The sequence below is a fragment of the Onychostruthus taczanowskii genome, unplaced genomic scaffold (assembly GCF_017590055.1).
Source record: "Onychostruthus taczanowskii isolate IOZ18803 unplaced genomic scaffold, ASM1759005v1 scaffold54, whole genome shotgun sequence".
NCBI lineage: Eukaryota > Metazoa > Chordata > Aves > Passeriformes > Passeridae > Onychostruthus > Onychostruthus taczanowskii.
The window spans coordinates 3,771,559-3,789,591 of NW_024503013.1; the positions used below are offsets into that span (position 1 = coordinate 3,771,559).

Here is an 18,033-nt window from a genome sequence, read left to right on the forward strand (position 1 = left end):
AATGCAGACTTTGCTATTCAAATGTACCATAAATAAAATTTAATCTGTTCTTCTACTCATGGAGGTGGGGTAGAAATTACGCATTAAAAAGACTCAAATGTTTTAATTTGCATCAGGACATTACTCTGATAAAACTATCACATCCTGGGGTAGCACAAATTGCCCAGAGTCAACACAGATGATGCCAACAGTGTAATGCCACAGATAGCTGTTTGTCCATGCTCAGGGAGGTGCCTTGTCTGTCCCCCTTTAGTTTACAAGTACAGATGCAGCCTAAAAGCACAAGGATAAATATGACTTAGAGTACTCTACAGTACGGAAATAGATGAGAATATAAAAGGAAATAAAGAAGTTTCTGGGAACCCAACTGGTTTCAAGATGAGTTAGGCCTTTTATAAAGGGTATTTTTGTTAATGGTTGTCATAATGGGTGATAAAGGATCAGTTCTGTTCATTTCAGTATCTAATTTCTCCTTCAGACATTGACAGAATTATCTTCACAACAACTGAAAGATCTATAATTTTGATAAAGGGAGTAGTGAATACTACTAAAAACTTTTATATGGGAAATAGAAAGCCCTAAGCAATACAGGTTAAAGCCTGAAGACTCTCACACTCACTGTTTAAAACCTCCTGAGGGAGCCCAGATGCATTTCTGTAATACATACAAGATGCAGTGATACTGCACAGGGCTTTTGTTCTTACTTGGTATGGATTTGTGGTAATTCATCGAGCCAATGGAGATCCAAAGCTCTCAGTTATCTGAAAGGCAAAAGACCATACAAAAGCCATTGCAGTTTTGTTTCTCCATATTTAGACAAATAAATTACTATTTTCATTGAGAGGAAATAATATGCAGTTACACACTTTTGAATGCAGTCCCAATGTCTTTAATTAAAATCTTAAATTCTTGAAGTCTTGTGATTTATTTCATAGTTAAAGCTGAGCTACTTGGGGCTTAGGTGAACCTGAAAACTAATTGGCAGATTAGCTGTAAATTAAAGAGGGTTATTTCCTGATTCTGCCAGATGATCTGTCTGGAGAGATGCTGGGAAAGCTCAGCCAGAGCTGTCTCCAATGACTTTTTAAGGAATGAAATCACAGTCCTGACATGCAGGAGTTTATTAAGCACTCCTCTGCTCAATGGCATTAGCCCCATGGGATGCAGATGTGCAATCAACATAATGGGACATCCCCCATCACGTGCTGAGGGTAACTGTCTGCCACATCACTTGACGGAACAAAACCATGTGTGCTCATAAAGATGGCAACATTCCTCTGGTAAATTCTTTGTAGAATGAGGCAGCTCCTTATTCCCAGGTGACACTCTGCTGTGTAATAAATCTGGGTTATTCCACAGGGGAGAGAGAGTCACAGCAGGATGTACACTGTGAGAAAGTGTGCAGGAGAGCATCATTTCAGCAGAAGGCTGCAGAAGTTCTACCCAATAAGAAAGAGTATTTCAGCACTACATCAAAAATATTCAGGGCAGAGGACTTCACTTATAGCTCATTCCAATACTCTTCTAATAGTTCCTCTGTTTTAAAGTCTTCTGCAATGACACTGGTCAGAGAGAAGGTGAAAATAGAAAGGACTTGTGGAAAAGTGAGAATTCCGAAGGTCTGTCCTGGAAACAGTAATCTTGTTACTGCTGTTGTGGAAATTGGATATTTTTTCTCTTTTGAGCACAAGATTCTGCAGAAAATTCTATATCCTTCAGACAGACATTCACTGCAGATCTGGTAGAGTCCCCCATTTCTCAGGAATGGAAAAAGTTCACTGAAGGTTCTCTGACTTGCAGGATAGTCCATGTGGTTATTTCTAGCATGGAAGAAAATGCTACCACTTTCTTTACCTACAGGTTGACACAAGAGGGATGAATTTTCCTGATTTTCCTCCTGATATATCTCTTGTGGATTTTTCCATGCAGAGGCATTATCACAGAAATAGGTCCTGGCTGAAATCCCAAAATCTCAGCTATGAAGAACTGCCTGCAGTCGTAATGCAATTGCTCAGACTGAGGTTCTTATTTCAAATAAGAGCTCGAATTTTGAATAAGACTACGTTGTAAAAATCCTTTTTGGAATCAAAATAAGAACTGAACAGATATGAAGAGATTGGTTGAATAGTCCTGACTGAGGCTCTCTTCCACAGAATAATTAAAACAACAAAAATTTGAGTAGGCTCTTGAACTTCATGTAGAAAAACTTAAGGATGAATATTTCAGGAAAACAGTTCAGGTTACAGTCATAAACAGGTACTGCACACTGAGGGCTAGTAACTGATTCTTTTCTTTACTTCCCAGTGTCAAAATTCAGGATTCCCTCTCTGAACATTAGCAATGAAATTAGTGCAAATGAATGTCCTGCCATTTTACAGCCATCCCAAAAACCTACATATTGATCATGTTTCTCTAAAGTGTGATTGCAGCACAGGGAAAGTCAGCGTTTCATGGATATTGCACACAGCCTTATGAGAATTTGTTGTACTGCATCTTTAATTCAAAGAAGGGAATATTAAACAGATTATTAAAGATGGCCTTTTTTCAGGAAGTATGACCTTAGGTAAACACCTATAAATTTAGCATAATGACAAGACCTGAAGAAAATAATATGATTATAACATCAGTGACCATAACAGAAAAAGCTAATGAACCTATCAAACTTATCGTTAGTTTTAGACACAGAGAATAAAGAATGACATTGGAGTGAACCACAGACTGTATTATATCACCAGAAATTATATGGTCCTCATCATATCTGAATCAATAAAAAATGCTATTTAGGCTCCAAAAACTTTCAGACAGTCATGTTATATCTTATTCCCAAATACATAATTTCTCTTGTTTTGCTGAACACTATTCTCAGTGCCTAATATCAGTGAAACTGCAGTGAATTATTTCTGAATATGTGAGAAATACATTTTCTTCACATAAAAAAAATCCAAACTATTTCTGCTCCATTTGTTGAAAACATTTTTAAAAATATCAGAAAATATTCTATGTTTGTATTCAAGCAATGTATAAACCACTCTTAGTGAATGCTATGAAGAAGAAATGATTCCTGCATTTATAGAAAATGTAAAGTCTGCCAACCAACATTTTGTGTACATCTCAAATTATTTATACCACTGCAATCTTTTCTGACAACAAGGTAATTGCTTCAATAATACAAAAACTAGAAAATAGCTTTTGCCACACAAATCTTAGTAGTACATAAAATAGAAAGCAGGATGTAACTGTTGAACAGAAAATCATATTATGAGCAATACATTTCTTCATAATGCTATTCTTTCAGTGTTGAATTGAAAAGATAATTTCTCTTATTCTTGAACATATTTTTTCTTTCTTTATTACCTAAAAAGTTCCAAACATATTTTATACTTATTAATAACACCCATTGTTGGCAAACACCACTTCACATCATATCAGATTGTCTTATTTTCTTCAGATGTAAATTAAAAAAGAGATCAAAAAAGAGTAATAAACATTAAAAGTCTGACATGAAAAAGGATGAAAAATTTGTATGAGATGTGTCAAAAATATTTGTAGGGCAGTAGTGCCAGAGCAACAGCTGCAGAGAAAGGAGGGTAGTTAATGAGTCAACATTGATATTAGGTATCTTACATATTAGGTAGTTTGATCACTGAGAAAAATATGTGATTTTATCTCAGGCAGTTCTGTAAAGAGACTGCTTTTCTGCAACCCTGCTAAATAAGTCCCCAGAACTGTATTTTTCAGAATGCTCTTTGATGTGTCTCCCTATGACATAAAAAACCTCTGCCCGCCCTTCAGGAACAGATCAACACATTAGAAATGTAATGAGGAACATTATAAGGCCAAGAAAGAAATCACAGGTTCTGTGACTAGAGGGGAATGTGAATTCACATTTTTGCTAAGTGAACTACACCAGAAAGGTGGAGAAATGCCCTATTGTGTGCTGCACAGTATATGGAGAAGCCTTGCCTCCACAGCTTGTCTTTAAGAAAGTTTTCAGTCGTATTTAGGAAATAAAGCAAAAGACCTACAAGATTTCCTTGACTCTTCTCAGTTTCATACAAGACAATTTTTGGACACTTGCCACTCCCAGTGTACTGTAACAGGTGATACAACTGAGTGGTGGGGTGCTCAGTAGCCTGTCTTGGCAAATATCTTGGGACATTTACTCAACTTCCCAACCACTGAAAGAAGCTGGGACTCTATAAAGCATTCATTGATGTGAAAGTGCAAAGGTAAACACGCCTGTGACAGCACTGCTGAGCAAGTGTGGTGTGTAAAGCATCCCATGGCGTCCTGTAAGCATCCTGGCAGTGCCCCAGCACTACCAAAGGGCACCCAGCCGGGCTGGAGGACAGGAAGGATCCTCTGCTGCAGATAATCAGGAGGTCAGGACTTCAGAGTGTTTTATGAATAGCATGGAGATAGAAGCACAGACAGAGGGCCAATGGAAACAAACACAGGCAATCAGAGGGATTGACATTAGGTCTTGGTGCTTTAAAAATATGTGCACCCCAGGCCTAAAACAGTAAATGTTTCACAACAGAGAGAAGGTGGTACATCCCAAACACTGGTTTCTGTGACTTTGAGGATATAACATAGTCTTAAAAAAAGAAGAATCTTTCACATAGCACTTCACTACAGTGCTGCAGTGCTGGGTATCACTTCCTGCTCATTATTGCCCCAGGGCAGGACTGACTGAGCACCCCAGCAAGGCATTGCTCACCCTGAGCTAACAGAATGGTACTAAGAAGCCACAAATAGAATGAATGCTCCGTTTACTGCTGCAGTTAGGCTGTGAAAGGGGTGTGTGGAGACAAGGGACACATATACAAATATTAAAGCTTTTCAAAAAATCACAGACAAGAGATTCTTTCACAGTTTGCTGCACCCATCATCAGTGATGAGATATTGATGTAGCATGACACAAATAAAGAAATACAGCAATAATAATCTCTTCATCTTGTTCAGTTTTTCATGTTCCCCCTAAGTGTCATACCTTCTTGAGAGTATTAAGGGAGAATAAAGGAAGTAAATGACAGAGTGCTTTTGATAAATACAAGCTGTTACAGTGGAGGTTTATTGTTTCAATTTTTCTTAATACAGAGCCCACTGCTGCTCCCATCGATGTCAAAGCTACGAGTTTGTCTGTATCAGAAATTCTTGTTGTGTGGAAACATATTAAAGAAAGTCTAGGAAGACCACAGGGATTCGAGGTATGAACACAGAATATCGTAATGAGAAGTCTTGTTGCTTTTGAGAGTGTTGCATTCTGTTAACATGTGCAGTAGTGAAACTTCAATAGGAATTATTCTCATTTTAGCATACGTACCACTGGCTGTGCAACAACGGTCACAGCTGTAGCACCGGAACATTTTTTATTTGTTTGTGCTTGAAAACTGTTCAACACCAGTTCTTATAACATCTCTTTGTCACTTCAGAAAGAGCTGAAAGAACTGCAAGTGACCCAGCATGCATCATTCACAGGTTGGGGAAAATTAGGTATTGACTGTTTCCAGCTATAAGTGACCAGTTCAAACTTGTTATTTACTGACAGCAATCAGCACAGAGAAAGGAGAAAACCTCTGCATCCATGTGCTCTCATCCCACAGTGGCTGAGGGACATCTGCTGGGCAGACAGTAACAACAGGATGTCAGGAGGGAAGCAGCAGCTGCATAGTCCATAAATAAAACACTGCTTAGAGACAGCCCTTCCTGACTTGGGAGAGTGAACCAGCTCTGGCAAGGGACCTCCTTGCACTTTTGGATACAGTTTGCTATCCAAAATTCCAGGAATAGATCAGATCTAGCAGTACACCTGTCTATTCTTTTGGGCCACCACCACAACCCGCTCAGACCTTGTGGAGCAGGCTGTGCTGGTTAATAGTCTAAATAGTCATTAATAGTCATTAAATAGTCTAGTTAAACCAAATTAACTGATTTTGGGATGCAGGATATTTGTTCTGCTTTAGACCTTTAAACAGTGCTGACTCATTCCTGATTTTCTACAGTAACATTGAAAAGAGAGTAAACATGTATGTCTGAGGTAAACACCAATCATGTGGGAGTCAAAGGATCAGCTATAGGGTGTCTCCCTGGTAGCATGTCTGGGCAACCACTGGGGCGGGTGACAGTCACCAATAGCCTTAGGAAGGAAATGTAGGTGTCTGGGCAGCACCAGAGCCAGCACCTTCTCCAGCTCAGCCTCCAGCTGGCCAGCCACAACCAGGACAGCACATCCACCTCATAGCTCAGATGTAGCCAGTTAATATTTTTTTACCTGTTTCTGTAGCCTGTTGATGTGTTGCATAGCACATAATATCTAGCACTGTGCAAATGGGCTGTGACTTTGGCATGCCCACTCAGGTCTAGCATTTGTTCAGGTCTTTTTCCCATCCACGTCTGCATGCTGAACTCTGCTAACCTTCTCTCAGTTTTCCTTCATTGTTCTTTTCTCCGACTTCTTCCTTACATTAAATATGTTTCTATTCCTTTTCACATAGCTTGCTTTGTGCAGCAAAAGTTATATTTGACCATTTTACCTTTAAACCTGCCATTTATAAAGAGAGCAAAACTGTATCTGATAGAGATGATATTCATCTTGCAAATACTATTCCTCTCCATGTTGAAGTGCTCCACTTGTTACTAAGCTGACTTCAATCTTTAGACCAGTCTTTTATCATCTGTAATAACTTACTTCCTGCACCCTGTTTTTTTCTTTTCAGAAAGGTGTCTGGTTTGTTTTTTTTTTCCTCAGCTATCTTAACATCTTTTAAATTACTCCTACTGTTTTCACTCATCTTCATTCCATCAATCAAAATGATTCACAAAATGTTCTATTAACTTCGCATTACATATTTTAAAATAAAAAATATTTTTTTTTTCTAAAATTGAAACTTATTTCCCTGGAAGTTTATCCTTTCATAACGTGAATGGATTTTTCATTTACTTGCTTGTCACATAACACTTCCCTTAGCTCTACAGGTGTGTCCTAGCAATAGATGGCTGTTACAGATAGGACAGAGGGCTTGCTGTGTGTCAGAGGTGGTCTTCTGCACTTGGAAAGTGCAATACCCTTGGAGTTGGCATACTCTGACCCAAACAGTAATATTGTCTCTACGTCTCTACAAGATCTGCATCTCTCACAGATTTCTCTGGTACAAATTTGAAAATGCCCATTAATACAGGAGAAGTTACTAACAGTAAACCTCATTAATAATTTGGCTCCTTACTCTGCTGTACACCAATTTTAGGATTATAGCATGAGGATTAAAGAGTAAATATTTCAAGCCAAGGGCCTGCAATTGACCTAACAGAAAAAAAGAAATATTAAAAAAAATTCATTTCTCCCTTTTACCTCCTCCCATAAAGGAATTAGAGGAGCCTTTGAAGTAGTAATACCTTTTAAGGTGCTAGTTTTATCTGGGGAGATGTGGGTATTTTTTCTTCCCCGTCCTACCCAAACCCATCCTGCACTTTTCATCTCTGTTCATTTAGCCAGAATTCCTCTGCCTACTTTCTGACAGACAAATCTTCCATTTACTCTCCTCCATCTCCTCCATCCTCACAGGAATTATTACAATCAGAGCAGCACTTACTCAATAAACATAAAAGTAAATGTTGCTGTTCTGCACAGTTCAGCAGGAGAGAATAACTTCTAAGGATGATATTGCTAGATCTTTTCAATTCCATTTTTGGGAAGGATTTCATCAAAAAGGAGGTAATGATTTATAGGACCAGTACAGAGAGTCAGTGCATTATAATATTCACTCAAGTACACTAGGTCCACACTATCAGCCCAATTTTCCTAACATACTGACAGTTTGCCTTTAAAGAATCCCCACAGTGCAAAAAGGAAAGGAGCCTGCTTATGAAGACACTGGGGCTAAATTACACACCCCAAAAAAATCACCCAGAAGTACAGAATAGCTTTATGTTTTCCATATTATTTACTTTCTTAAGAGTCTCTTTCACTTGTTGGAAAAACTCTTAATTTCAAAACTGATTCTGAAAGTTCATAAGTTGCCTAGTGCAGTGGAAAACAAAGCCTGTAGTACTCCTTTAATCCACAAACAGCAAATAGATAATGCACAGAAATACAGTAATTTTGATAAAATGATGAATTATCTTTTTTCAGTTTTTTTATTTATTTCCTAAGGTAGAATTATTGTGGGACACAAGTAAAGATTTGCCTTCAAATCTGAATGCAAAACAATGTGACTAGCCACTCTGCTTTCATGTCTCAATTGGTATTCTAGCTGTGCTCATCATAGCAGTGACAACCTCCTACATAGTCTTCACATTTCTGGCCTTTTGACAACAGCATTATAAAAGAGGAAGCTATTTTCTTAACATTTGAATATTTGGGCTTTAATCAACCAAAGTGACAGAATATTTACCAAATGTGGACCAGTTCACAGTGACCCACTTTCACTGTGGCCCTCCTTGCACTTTGTACTAAGGAGTAATGAAAGGCAAAGGAACTTGTCCAATTTCACATTGTCAGCCTCTAAAGGGAGTGTTATGTCACATGATTTTTATGCAAGGTTTGCTGCCCTCATTTGCATCTTTCAAAGCACATATTATTCCTGCCTTTGGTACAGGTTTGTCAGCTGTCCGCCCGACCTTACTAAATATATGCCAGCTACAGTCTGATAAAGTAGAAGCAGCTCAAAAACTTTGTCAGAATTGTGGAAAAATATAATGTGTTGTTCATGCTTATTGTTTGGAATCTATAAGCTGAAGGTTATAAAATATATTTGAGCCCGAGGCAATATTTTCTTTTTCGTTCACTACTGGTAAGGAAGGAAAACAGAAAGAATTACTGACTGGAAGAAGAGATATTTCTTTTATCTTTTCCAGAAAGACAAGGCTAATACTTAAGTATAAATGGAAAATCTCATGTCTTTTTTGCTGGAGTTCCTCTAAGGGATAGGAGTTTTGTTAATGCAATCAAAAGATACACTTGAAGCAAACAAATAAACAAAATCCAAAAATATAAAAGACAAAAAAAAAATCTTCAGTGCCATTATCAGAGAGGATTACTTGACATAACTTGGTTTATTATACTATTTATTTAATAAAACCATATTATTGTATTTCAAGGAGAATTACTCAATATTTTTCTGCTTCTTAGTTGCACTTTATCTGTTTTTATAATGGAAGAGATAATTTTATCTACGTGGTACTTGATTTTTTTTGTTTGTTTGTTTTATTTAGTGAAGTACACCTTGAGGTAATTTAGAAAGAGCATATAGATATTTTAAACATAGCCTGGAAAAGCTAGACAGACATTCTACTTAATTTAGACTCTTACTTGATATGCCTAATTTGTAGCTTTAATTTTCTGTGGTCAGCAGAAAGAATATCCAGCCAGTAACTTTGATTTTACTGCATTTACTGAAGATGACCTGCAATTAGATCCAATTAAGTTATGACGAAGACTGTATAACCTTGAAACCAACTTAGGAAAAAGATTGGTGTCATTTAAGATACTTTTTAACTTAAAACTTCAATGAAGTGGTCTACAACTTTCAGAGGTAGAAGAATTTTAGGCAGATATTTGGAGGTTTTTTGCCAAGATTTGTTTTTAGCTATTGTTTAACCCATGATCAGAGCAAAACAGGTTGCTCCTCTCCAGTTCAAAGGGATGGGAAATCAGGTATCAAAATTCTTTAGCTAAAAACAACAGAAAGTCCAAAAAAAATGTAGAACCTTGCAAATGAGAATGCATTAAACAGACAAAATGCTTTCTTCTTCCCTTTTGCTTTCAGTTTTCAAATATGGGCTACTTTTTTATGATTTATGCTTCATGCTAATATCGATATTCAATGTTATCATTAATGAAAACCTGTTCTGTGTTATAGATCCCTTCTGAGAAGTTTAAACTAACGTTACAGAAAATAAGATTTAAAAAAGAACAAACAAATGCAGAGAAGTGTAAATAAACAAACCCTCTATTTTAAGACATATGTCTCTCACTTTTAAACATCAGAAGTGTCTTCATTTCAATTCAAATCAATGTAAATCCCCACGCCACCTACCTCAGTCAAAAACCATTGGAATTTTTTTTGTTTTATAATTACTTCTTTTATTTCCTTTGGTCATCAATAAATGTGTTGATGTGCATGTGTTACCCAAAAAAAAAAAAAAAAAAAAAAAAAAAAAAAGAAAAGAAATCAAAGCTAATTCATGAACATTTCATTAGCATGAGACATGATGTGTCCTGTGAATAAACACAGCTACTTGTAATATTGCTCCTGGCTTTCTAGAAAAAGGAGGAAATCTTCAGTTGCATTTCCACCCTTGCTACTGTTCACCTGTCTAAGCTTAGTCATCTCACTTTTCCATTCTGACCCTTTTCTGATTGGATCCTCAGCAGCCTGCAGTGTCTGGATGATTGGATCCCCAGGACACGTTCCCCCCCACTGCCTGTTCATACAGTGCTCAATATTGTGCAGTTCTCACCATCACAGCACAGAATTTGTAAAGATGCATCACAAGTAAAATGAAAGGAATCTGACTGCCCAAGCGATAATGAGCGTTGGAGATTCAATAGTAGGATGCGAATAAATGGTTATTGATTCCATTTTCTTTTGAAGAAAATAAAACTGACTCTGAAGAGGTTTTATTTCGAATATCAGAAGCTTTGGTCAAGTATTCATCCAGCAAAATAGCCCAGTGAATCACACTTATTTCAGAAGAAGTGGTCACTGCAGCTAGATTTGTGAACTGAGCTGTAACTGATCAAAGAATTAAAGCAACAGCATTTTAATATGAGATAATGCAGGCACACACACAAAAGACAAATACTTGAATTTTACAGTTTAAAGAGTGGACTGTGAGGTGACACAAACCAATATACCCTCAATCAAAGTTAACAGAGGCACTTTTGTCAAGTGAAGATAGGACCTCAAATGTATATTTTTGCAACCAGACCTTTTTTTTATGGCAGTCCTAATGCAATTATAAAAGGTCAGCATTGTGCTCATTGGTCTTCCTTTCCTGTGAACCCCTTGGGGTTTTTTTGGTTCACCATTTCCTGGGAGACATTCTCAAGAGTTCTGCCTTGTTTCTGACCTTTTTTTCTCAGAGGAAATGTTATCCTGATACAATGTAAATAACTTATTAAGAAATAACCAGCTTCACACAAAAGGTCAAAATGTGGAAGAAAACAAGTAGGTCTCCGCATGGCATTGAATGGCAATTTTGTGACATCTCCTGTTGGGCAAAATAGGGCCCAATGAGAATTGCCTTATTTGTGTAGCTCTCCTAGATACATTTTCTTTAGTTACACCCTGGAAGTGCTTGGTCCCTTAAGACAAAGACCAGCCAAATTCTCAGCTCAGCTTTCTAACCCCATTGAGATGATGATAAAGATACTAGAGAATAAGAATTAAGAACCACCAAAGGTCATTCAGGGATTCATTTTTTGTCTGAAAAGGAAGAGCATAAACATACTATCAAAACTTCATTTACAGAAACCTGTTTACATCCAAGAACTAAAAGTGAATCCATTTCCTTCTTTTTCATCTGTTAAGATTTTTCAAATGATTGAAATATTTCCATCATTGTTCTGTCATTGCCTATTCATTAGACTGATAAGAAATCTCCTGGATCTAAGTTGCACCAGGCTAAGAAGTGAATATTGCTCACAACACTTAACTGATGCAGTAAGAGTTTTCCAGGGAGAACATAGACATTCTGGTGACCTACCAGAGGATGAGTTCTCCTTGAAAGGTGTCCTTCAATGATGAATTCTCCCTGACAAAGTTCACCCTCTCCTCTTCTGTCTTATAGTAACCTGTTCTTGTACCAGTACACAGCTATTGCACGTGCTCCAGGTCACACCACAATATTCCATTTTGGAGAAGAGAGCACTGAATGGCTTGAGGTCGAGCTGCAAATCCCATGTGCTTAAAGGGGTCTGATGATCAGAAAAAGGCATAAATGGCAAAAAATACCTTCCACAGGATAACAAGCACAAGCATCTGGCAGTATGAGCTTGCCAGGTGCCTACATTAATCCTTTGTTTGATTTCTTGTTGGTAGGTTGGTTACTGGAAGGACATGCAGCAGGAAGAAGCAGCAGAAAAGGTCAAAACAGAGGGAAATGAGTCATCCATTCTCCTGACAGGCTTAGAAGGAAACACATTATATCACCTAACAGTGAGGGCATACAATGCTGCAGGGTATGGACCACCTAGTACTGCTGTACATGCAGCAACCAAAAAATCCCGTAAGTAATCTCAGTACCTTTGCTGAAAGGAAGAAATCAGGGAGCAACCTCTGTCCCCTCAAGTTTTTATTTATTAAGAGTGTATAATAATCAGGAATCATGTATAGCTTTGTTTCATGGCTTTGCTTTGATGTCTAGACATTAATTCATATGACTTTGCATTCATAACAAAGGTTAATTTCCTAGAAAACAAGGCATTTTGTACAAAGAGTACAAGGGAGAGAAAAGAGTTCAAGTCCATAAGCTTTGTGGAATTTATGGGGTCGGTGGAATAAATATACTGTAATCTACCAAATTACACTACTGATGAAAAAAAATCTTAAATGATCCATCTAGAGTTGGAAGCCTGGTAACAATGCCAGTTTTAGGCTTAATGAGAGATTAAAATAGTTTTCTTTTGTTTTTAAAGAAACTACCTATTAAAAAAATATATATATACATGTTTGTGTTTTTTTCTCAGCTCCCAGCCAAGCACCAGGCAATATTATGTGGATACAGGATGGCTCACATGTGTCTCTTGGGTGGGAGCCAGTCAGACCTCTAGCTAATGAATCTGATGTAATGGGATACAAGGTTAGTGTTTCCCCTTCCTTGCTCACCTTTCTCTCTTCCAAGCAACTGCTCCTCTTTCTCGGCTTTTTTCCCTTTCTTGTTTCTCCGTGCAAGTGAAGCATTCTCTATCAACTATCTTCAAACAGCTTTCACAGTGAGAAGCAAGAAACAAAATGAAAATCAGAGAAATGTCCCAAAATATTTTTGTGTTGTGATTTTCAAATACCAAACTCTATCTGACTCCCCTCTATCTCAGGGGGTCAGTCCATCCTCTCCGAGTCAACAGTGGCTGTTAATAATATCAGACTGCAATGAAATTCCTAATACCTCTTCAATTCAACTGTGTTTGCAGTAGGATTTAGAGAAATGCAGAATAATGAGATATCTTTAATTTACATTAAAATTAATTTTTTTATCAGAAACACAAGTACTTCAGTTTGTTTAATGATCATGTTAGTGATGGTCAACCACACTGGTGGTAATATCTGGAATTTAAAGTTTTGAAGATTTAAAGAATAAAATCCCGATTAGCACTTAAATAACAAGCCATAAAATCAGAATTCTCTGCAATACCTTAAATAAAAGTAGAATGATTTCAGTGTTTTTAAAGAAGTGTGGAGTCTGGGTTTTTTTGGAGCCCATATCAAATAATTTCTATAGACTACAATCTCACATCTCCTCTGATACATCAGGAAATATCACCAAGAAAGTATAAAATGGTTCAAATAAACCAGAAACTGTCCTAACCTTTATCAATATAGTTGATATTCTGAAATAGTAGAGTTGACTTCTTTGGTTTTTCACACCTCTCTGACCTTTTCAATTTTCTCTGGGAACAGAAACTCTTATGCAGAAATACCAAAAAGACAGCTACGTGCTGACTTGCTTTCCTCCCACATGCCATAAATTTGTATTGAGTTTCACAAGACAACTCTGAGCTGCTGTCAGTTTATTTAGCCAGCTAAGGTAAACACAGTAAATACATTATTCAAGCTATTTTCCTTACATTTGTAGTGGGTTCTTGAGCCAAAAATATGAACATCAACATGAACTTTGGGATAAGAATTTCAACCAAGTGGAACTCAAAATGCACTTTGAAATTTTGGAGATAAAGTTGTGCAACACCTAATGCTAAAGAGGACAAGTCCTCTATCTTTGCTCTAGGTCATAATCTTTCACATTCATGAATCTATAATATTTTGCTATTACTGTTTTGAAGCCACTGCATGAAGGGAAGAGTAAAAGCAAAGTCTGTTCAAATGCAATGTCAAGAAATCCCTAATGAAAGCAAGAAACACTTAGCATTACAGTGACTGTTATCTACACAAAATATCTGGTACAGAGCTTGAATGACCACTGTGACCACTATCTACTTTATCCACCACAGGTGTTATTTCGGCAAGAGGGCCAGAGCAATAGCCAAGTTATAGAAACACAAAAAAACTCTGCAGTGGTTCTTCTTCCTGATGTTGGGGTCTATATCATTGAGGTTTGTGCAGTCAGTGAAGGAGGGGATGGGACTGCAAGTCCCCAGATCAGAGTTCCATCTTTTTCAGGTAAGGCTACACTTTTATTTGAAAGCATGGTGATTATAGCAATGCTAATTAACTGTTATTTTTTAACAGAAAAAACAATGTTCTCACAATTCTTTAGCTATTAAATAAAATCATTGATCTGAGTCTCTAGTTCTTTAGAAACAAAGGTATCTAGTGACACATGGGATGTTTAAGATCATCTGAGGCCACCATGTGAGGCCAATGAACAAAGATGATTTATAGGAAACCTCTCCCATTTGAGGGTAACACCAAAGAACCTACCTGAGATGTTTACATGTGCACAGCAATATAGTCACCTGGGATGCAATCCATGGAGACCAGCAGTGGAGCCTGGACAGCAATTCAGCTAATCTTCTGAATTGTAGTATTAAGACATGAGCACCTAAGGACATCTGCAATGTCCTAAGGCATCCCAAACAGATGAGGTGTGGGACTTAGGGGATACACACATCATCCTGTACCATTCTATACTGCCAGCCAGAGGTATACTATGTAACACAGCTTAAGTGGCATGGATTTAGGTAGCTGACCCCTGTGTACGTGCCTTCTTGAGAATAAGCTGGATTTCTCTTTAAATTCCATTCACTCCCTTACACAATAATTTCTATTTAATATTTAGCTTATAGCAGTATTAAAGTGTTTTGATTAGGTAAATTTTGATGTCTAGCTGCTCTCTCCTCAGTTACTGTGATATGTTGAAAGAACGTAAAGTATCACTATTACAAAGGTAAGGGGTGGGAGGATCAGTGGTAAGAACAACAAAGAAATAACATAAGCCTTGCCTAAACACAAAAAGACATTTTAATTATAACCTTCTGATAACTTTAAAATTTCGTTAAATATTTTTTTTTGATCCTTCAGGAGCACTATCCAAAAGGTGTGACCCTGAAACTTCAATCTAAAACTACAATTTCAACTCTAGTCTGGTCACAAACTGCAGTGCTATCATCAGAATGCAGAGGACACTAATACCTACCCCATGGAATATTTCTTTCATATATCATAATTCTAGGCCAAAAAGTCCTCCATCTAATTAGACTATGCATATGACATTTGTTTCATTTAGGACAATTGCTGTCCAAAGAAACCCAGTCTGATTCCCTTCCCATCTTGTTGCCACTACTACCCCAGAGCACAGTTCCCCTTGGCATGGCCACTTAAGACAGTGTTGTAATCAGAAATCAGCACATCAGCACTGCACCAATGGACCAAAGCCCACTTTTTCCTCTGGACAAGGCTAGGGATCTGGAACAAAAATGTGTGACTCAGGACAGCTTCTGCAGCCTAATGCTCTTTTGAAGATTAAGACTCAAAATCATATGTCCTTTTGGAATTTCCTATTAATTTGCAGACTGAATATGAGGATCCAGAATGCGAGTTGCCATAGGCATCATCATAAAATCCCATCTGTGCAGGGAGCCCATTTTGTGACGGCAGTTCTCATACAGTAATCCATTGCGTAAAAATTAGTCTTTTGCTGAGGGTAAAAGAATGTCAATTTGGGCAAAAGCTAATAACTTAATGTACTGAAAACCATTTGCATCATTTGTTCATTAATTACTTTGCTTTTCATTTCAGGAGGGAAAGTAACAAATGCTCAGTCCACCTTACACATGTTGTCTGCTTCCTCATCCTCTGTAACACTGCTTTTGGCACTGATGGTACCTTCAACCTCATGGTGAAGGCTGCAGACTTTGTTGTTGTTGTTATTTGTTTGCTTTAACTTGATGACACCAAGGGATGGAGTTTTATGTCCATGGAGAAGCTGAAAACCCAAGCTAATACTTAAAGACCCATCAAAATGCCTGTGGTGCACTTAGAGAAGTGTTGGAGACACAGGCAATAATTCATCAGGTTTTTATCTCTTCTTTATTTGTAAAAGTCCTCCTGGGAGGAGACCCTTCTTGGCCCAAAAATATGCAGATTGTATGTAATAAACTTTTGTAAGCAAAGGTTATTTCTGTCAAATGAATTTTCCTTTTTTAATATGTTCAAATTTGGTGAACCCCGTCATGTATCATCAGGTGTTTAAAGGGTGGTGTCTAGTAGAGAACGCCTGTATGGTTTGGAGAAAAGAAATCCTTTTTTAAATATAAAAAAGAGTTTGATACAGCTGTTTGCTCCTACTGAGAAGGAAAAAAAAACAGTTTATATACAAAGATCTCTGCAAAAGTAAAGAACTTGTTCTGAAAATATATAATATATATTCACTTAGCAAAAAGAATTGTCAATTAAATTGACAGCTTACCCCAGAATGTAGCAAAATGGAGCAGAAAATCCATTTATTTTATTACCAGATAAATGGAAAATTATTAAACACAAGATTAGGAGGAAACCAGTCAGTTTTTATCAAATACCACAAGTTTTTATGTCCAATGAAATTTTCAGTAGAAAATAAGAAATCAATTCCTACTGCATATGACAATGAAAATTTCACTCGGCATTTAAGCATTATATACCTTAAGCTACTAAGAAGACAAGCAAAGCAATGCAAGGAGATAAACCTTCTTTTCCCAACCACTTCTCAGTTGAAACTTTCTTTTTCCTCTGAGTCCAATTTTTGGCAGCATTCTATGCTTTTCAGAATGGCATTATCCACATATCTACAGACTGCAGTAGGATATATTTGGAGAATTTTTTTTCTGAGAAAAAAAAAATACTTGGAAAAGTGCTACAGATCATCACTGCAATTATTTATCTAATTGGGTCTATTTCTATAGCTCACTGGCAACTATTCTTGCAGGTACTATGTGCTATCAGTTTTAATCCCATTTTTTGTTGTACCAGACAATTTTTTAATCAATAGACAATTTGGGCTATTTTTCTGCATTGGAAGGCCTTCCCACATACTGGAACCTGAGGAAAAACAACTCCCAGGGAAGATGATGTGCATGTTTGTACAATCTTGGTGGGCACAGTGTTGTGAAAGGCAGCATTTTGCTAACATATCTGGGGACCATGCCTAGGAAAAACATTGCACTATCTGGGAAGAATCAAGTAAAAAATTGTTAACATGAAAGTCCTAATAGCATGGTTCATCTAGCTGTCTATCCCTCTAAAAGTTTTGATGAAAACCTGTTTTAGCTGATGGGTTCCCAATTCAAAATCCTATTATTTTGCCAGTCCACCAGCAAAATAATTTTTGGCATTTAAGTAATACACTGCAACTGTGCTCTTTCCCAGCTGCTTCAAAACAGTAACCAAGAAAGCACAACAGAGATAAGAAGGTGAAAACTGATGATGAGTAAATATTTTTGCTTTTGAATATTTTATCAGTAAAATTTTTCAGAGGAGGTTCAACTTAAATCTTTGCTACCTACTAATGTTTTAAATAATTTTCTAAAAAATGGTATTTAAAATTACTTAAAGTCACCATGTTGCTCAGAAAGCAAAGGTAGCATAGGTAGCTAAGAATTTACTATAGATATACAGAAAGAGGCATTCTGTGTCTTTGCTTCTGGAAAAGCCTTTGAGATCAAAGAGAGGAAGGTGTAAAAGTACCTTGCTGATAGAGGAAACTCATAGAGAATAACTACCTGCTGTCCCTTGTAAAACAGCAGCACTGCTACTGTGCAGACAGCCTCCATCAACAATCCCTCATCTGCCAAAATGTTAAAATAAATAAGAACAAAGTGATGAACCAAAAAGTCAAATGGCTATTTTATAAATTAGTTATACATAATTTCCTCTATTT

The 18,033-nt window shown here is 37.1% G+C and overlaps 1 protein-coding gene across 1 annotated transcript in view; it reads left to right on the forward strand.

Moving 5' to 3' along the window:
- CNTN5 (contactin 5) overlaps nucleotides 1–16,447 on the forward strand; it is a 269,832-nt gene extending 253,385 nt beyond the window's left edge. The window contains exons 19-23 of the mRNA XM_041417056.1: nucleotides 5,101–5,210; nucleotides 12,045–12,231; nucleotides 12,692–12,804; nucleotides 14,171–14,339; nucleotides 15,918–16,447. Coding sequence (XP_041272990.1) covers nucleotides 5,101–5,210; nucleotides 12,045–12,231; nucleotides 12,692–12,804; nucleotides 14,171–14,339; nucleotides 15,918–16,021 — 683 coding nt within the window. The 3' untranslated portion in view covers nucleotides 16,022–16,447. The remainder of the gene's footprint in view (nucleotides 1–5,100; nucleotides 5,211–12,044; nucleotides 12,232–12,691; nucleotides 12,805–14,170; nucleotides 14,340–15,917) is intronic.
- Nucleotides 16,448–18,033: the final 1,586 nt, after the last annotated feature.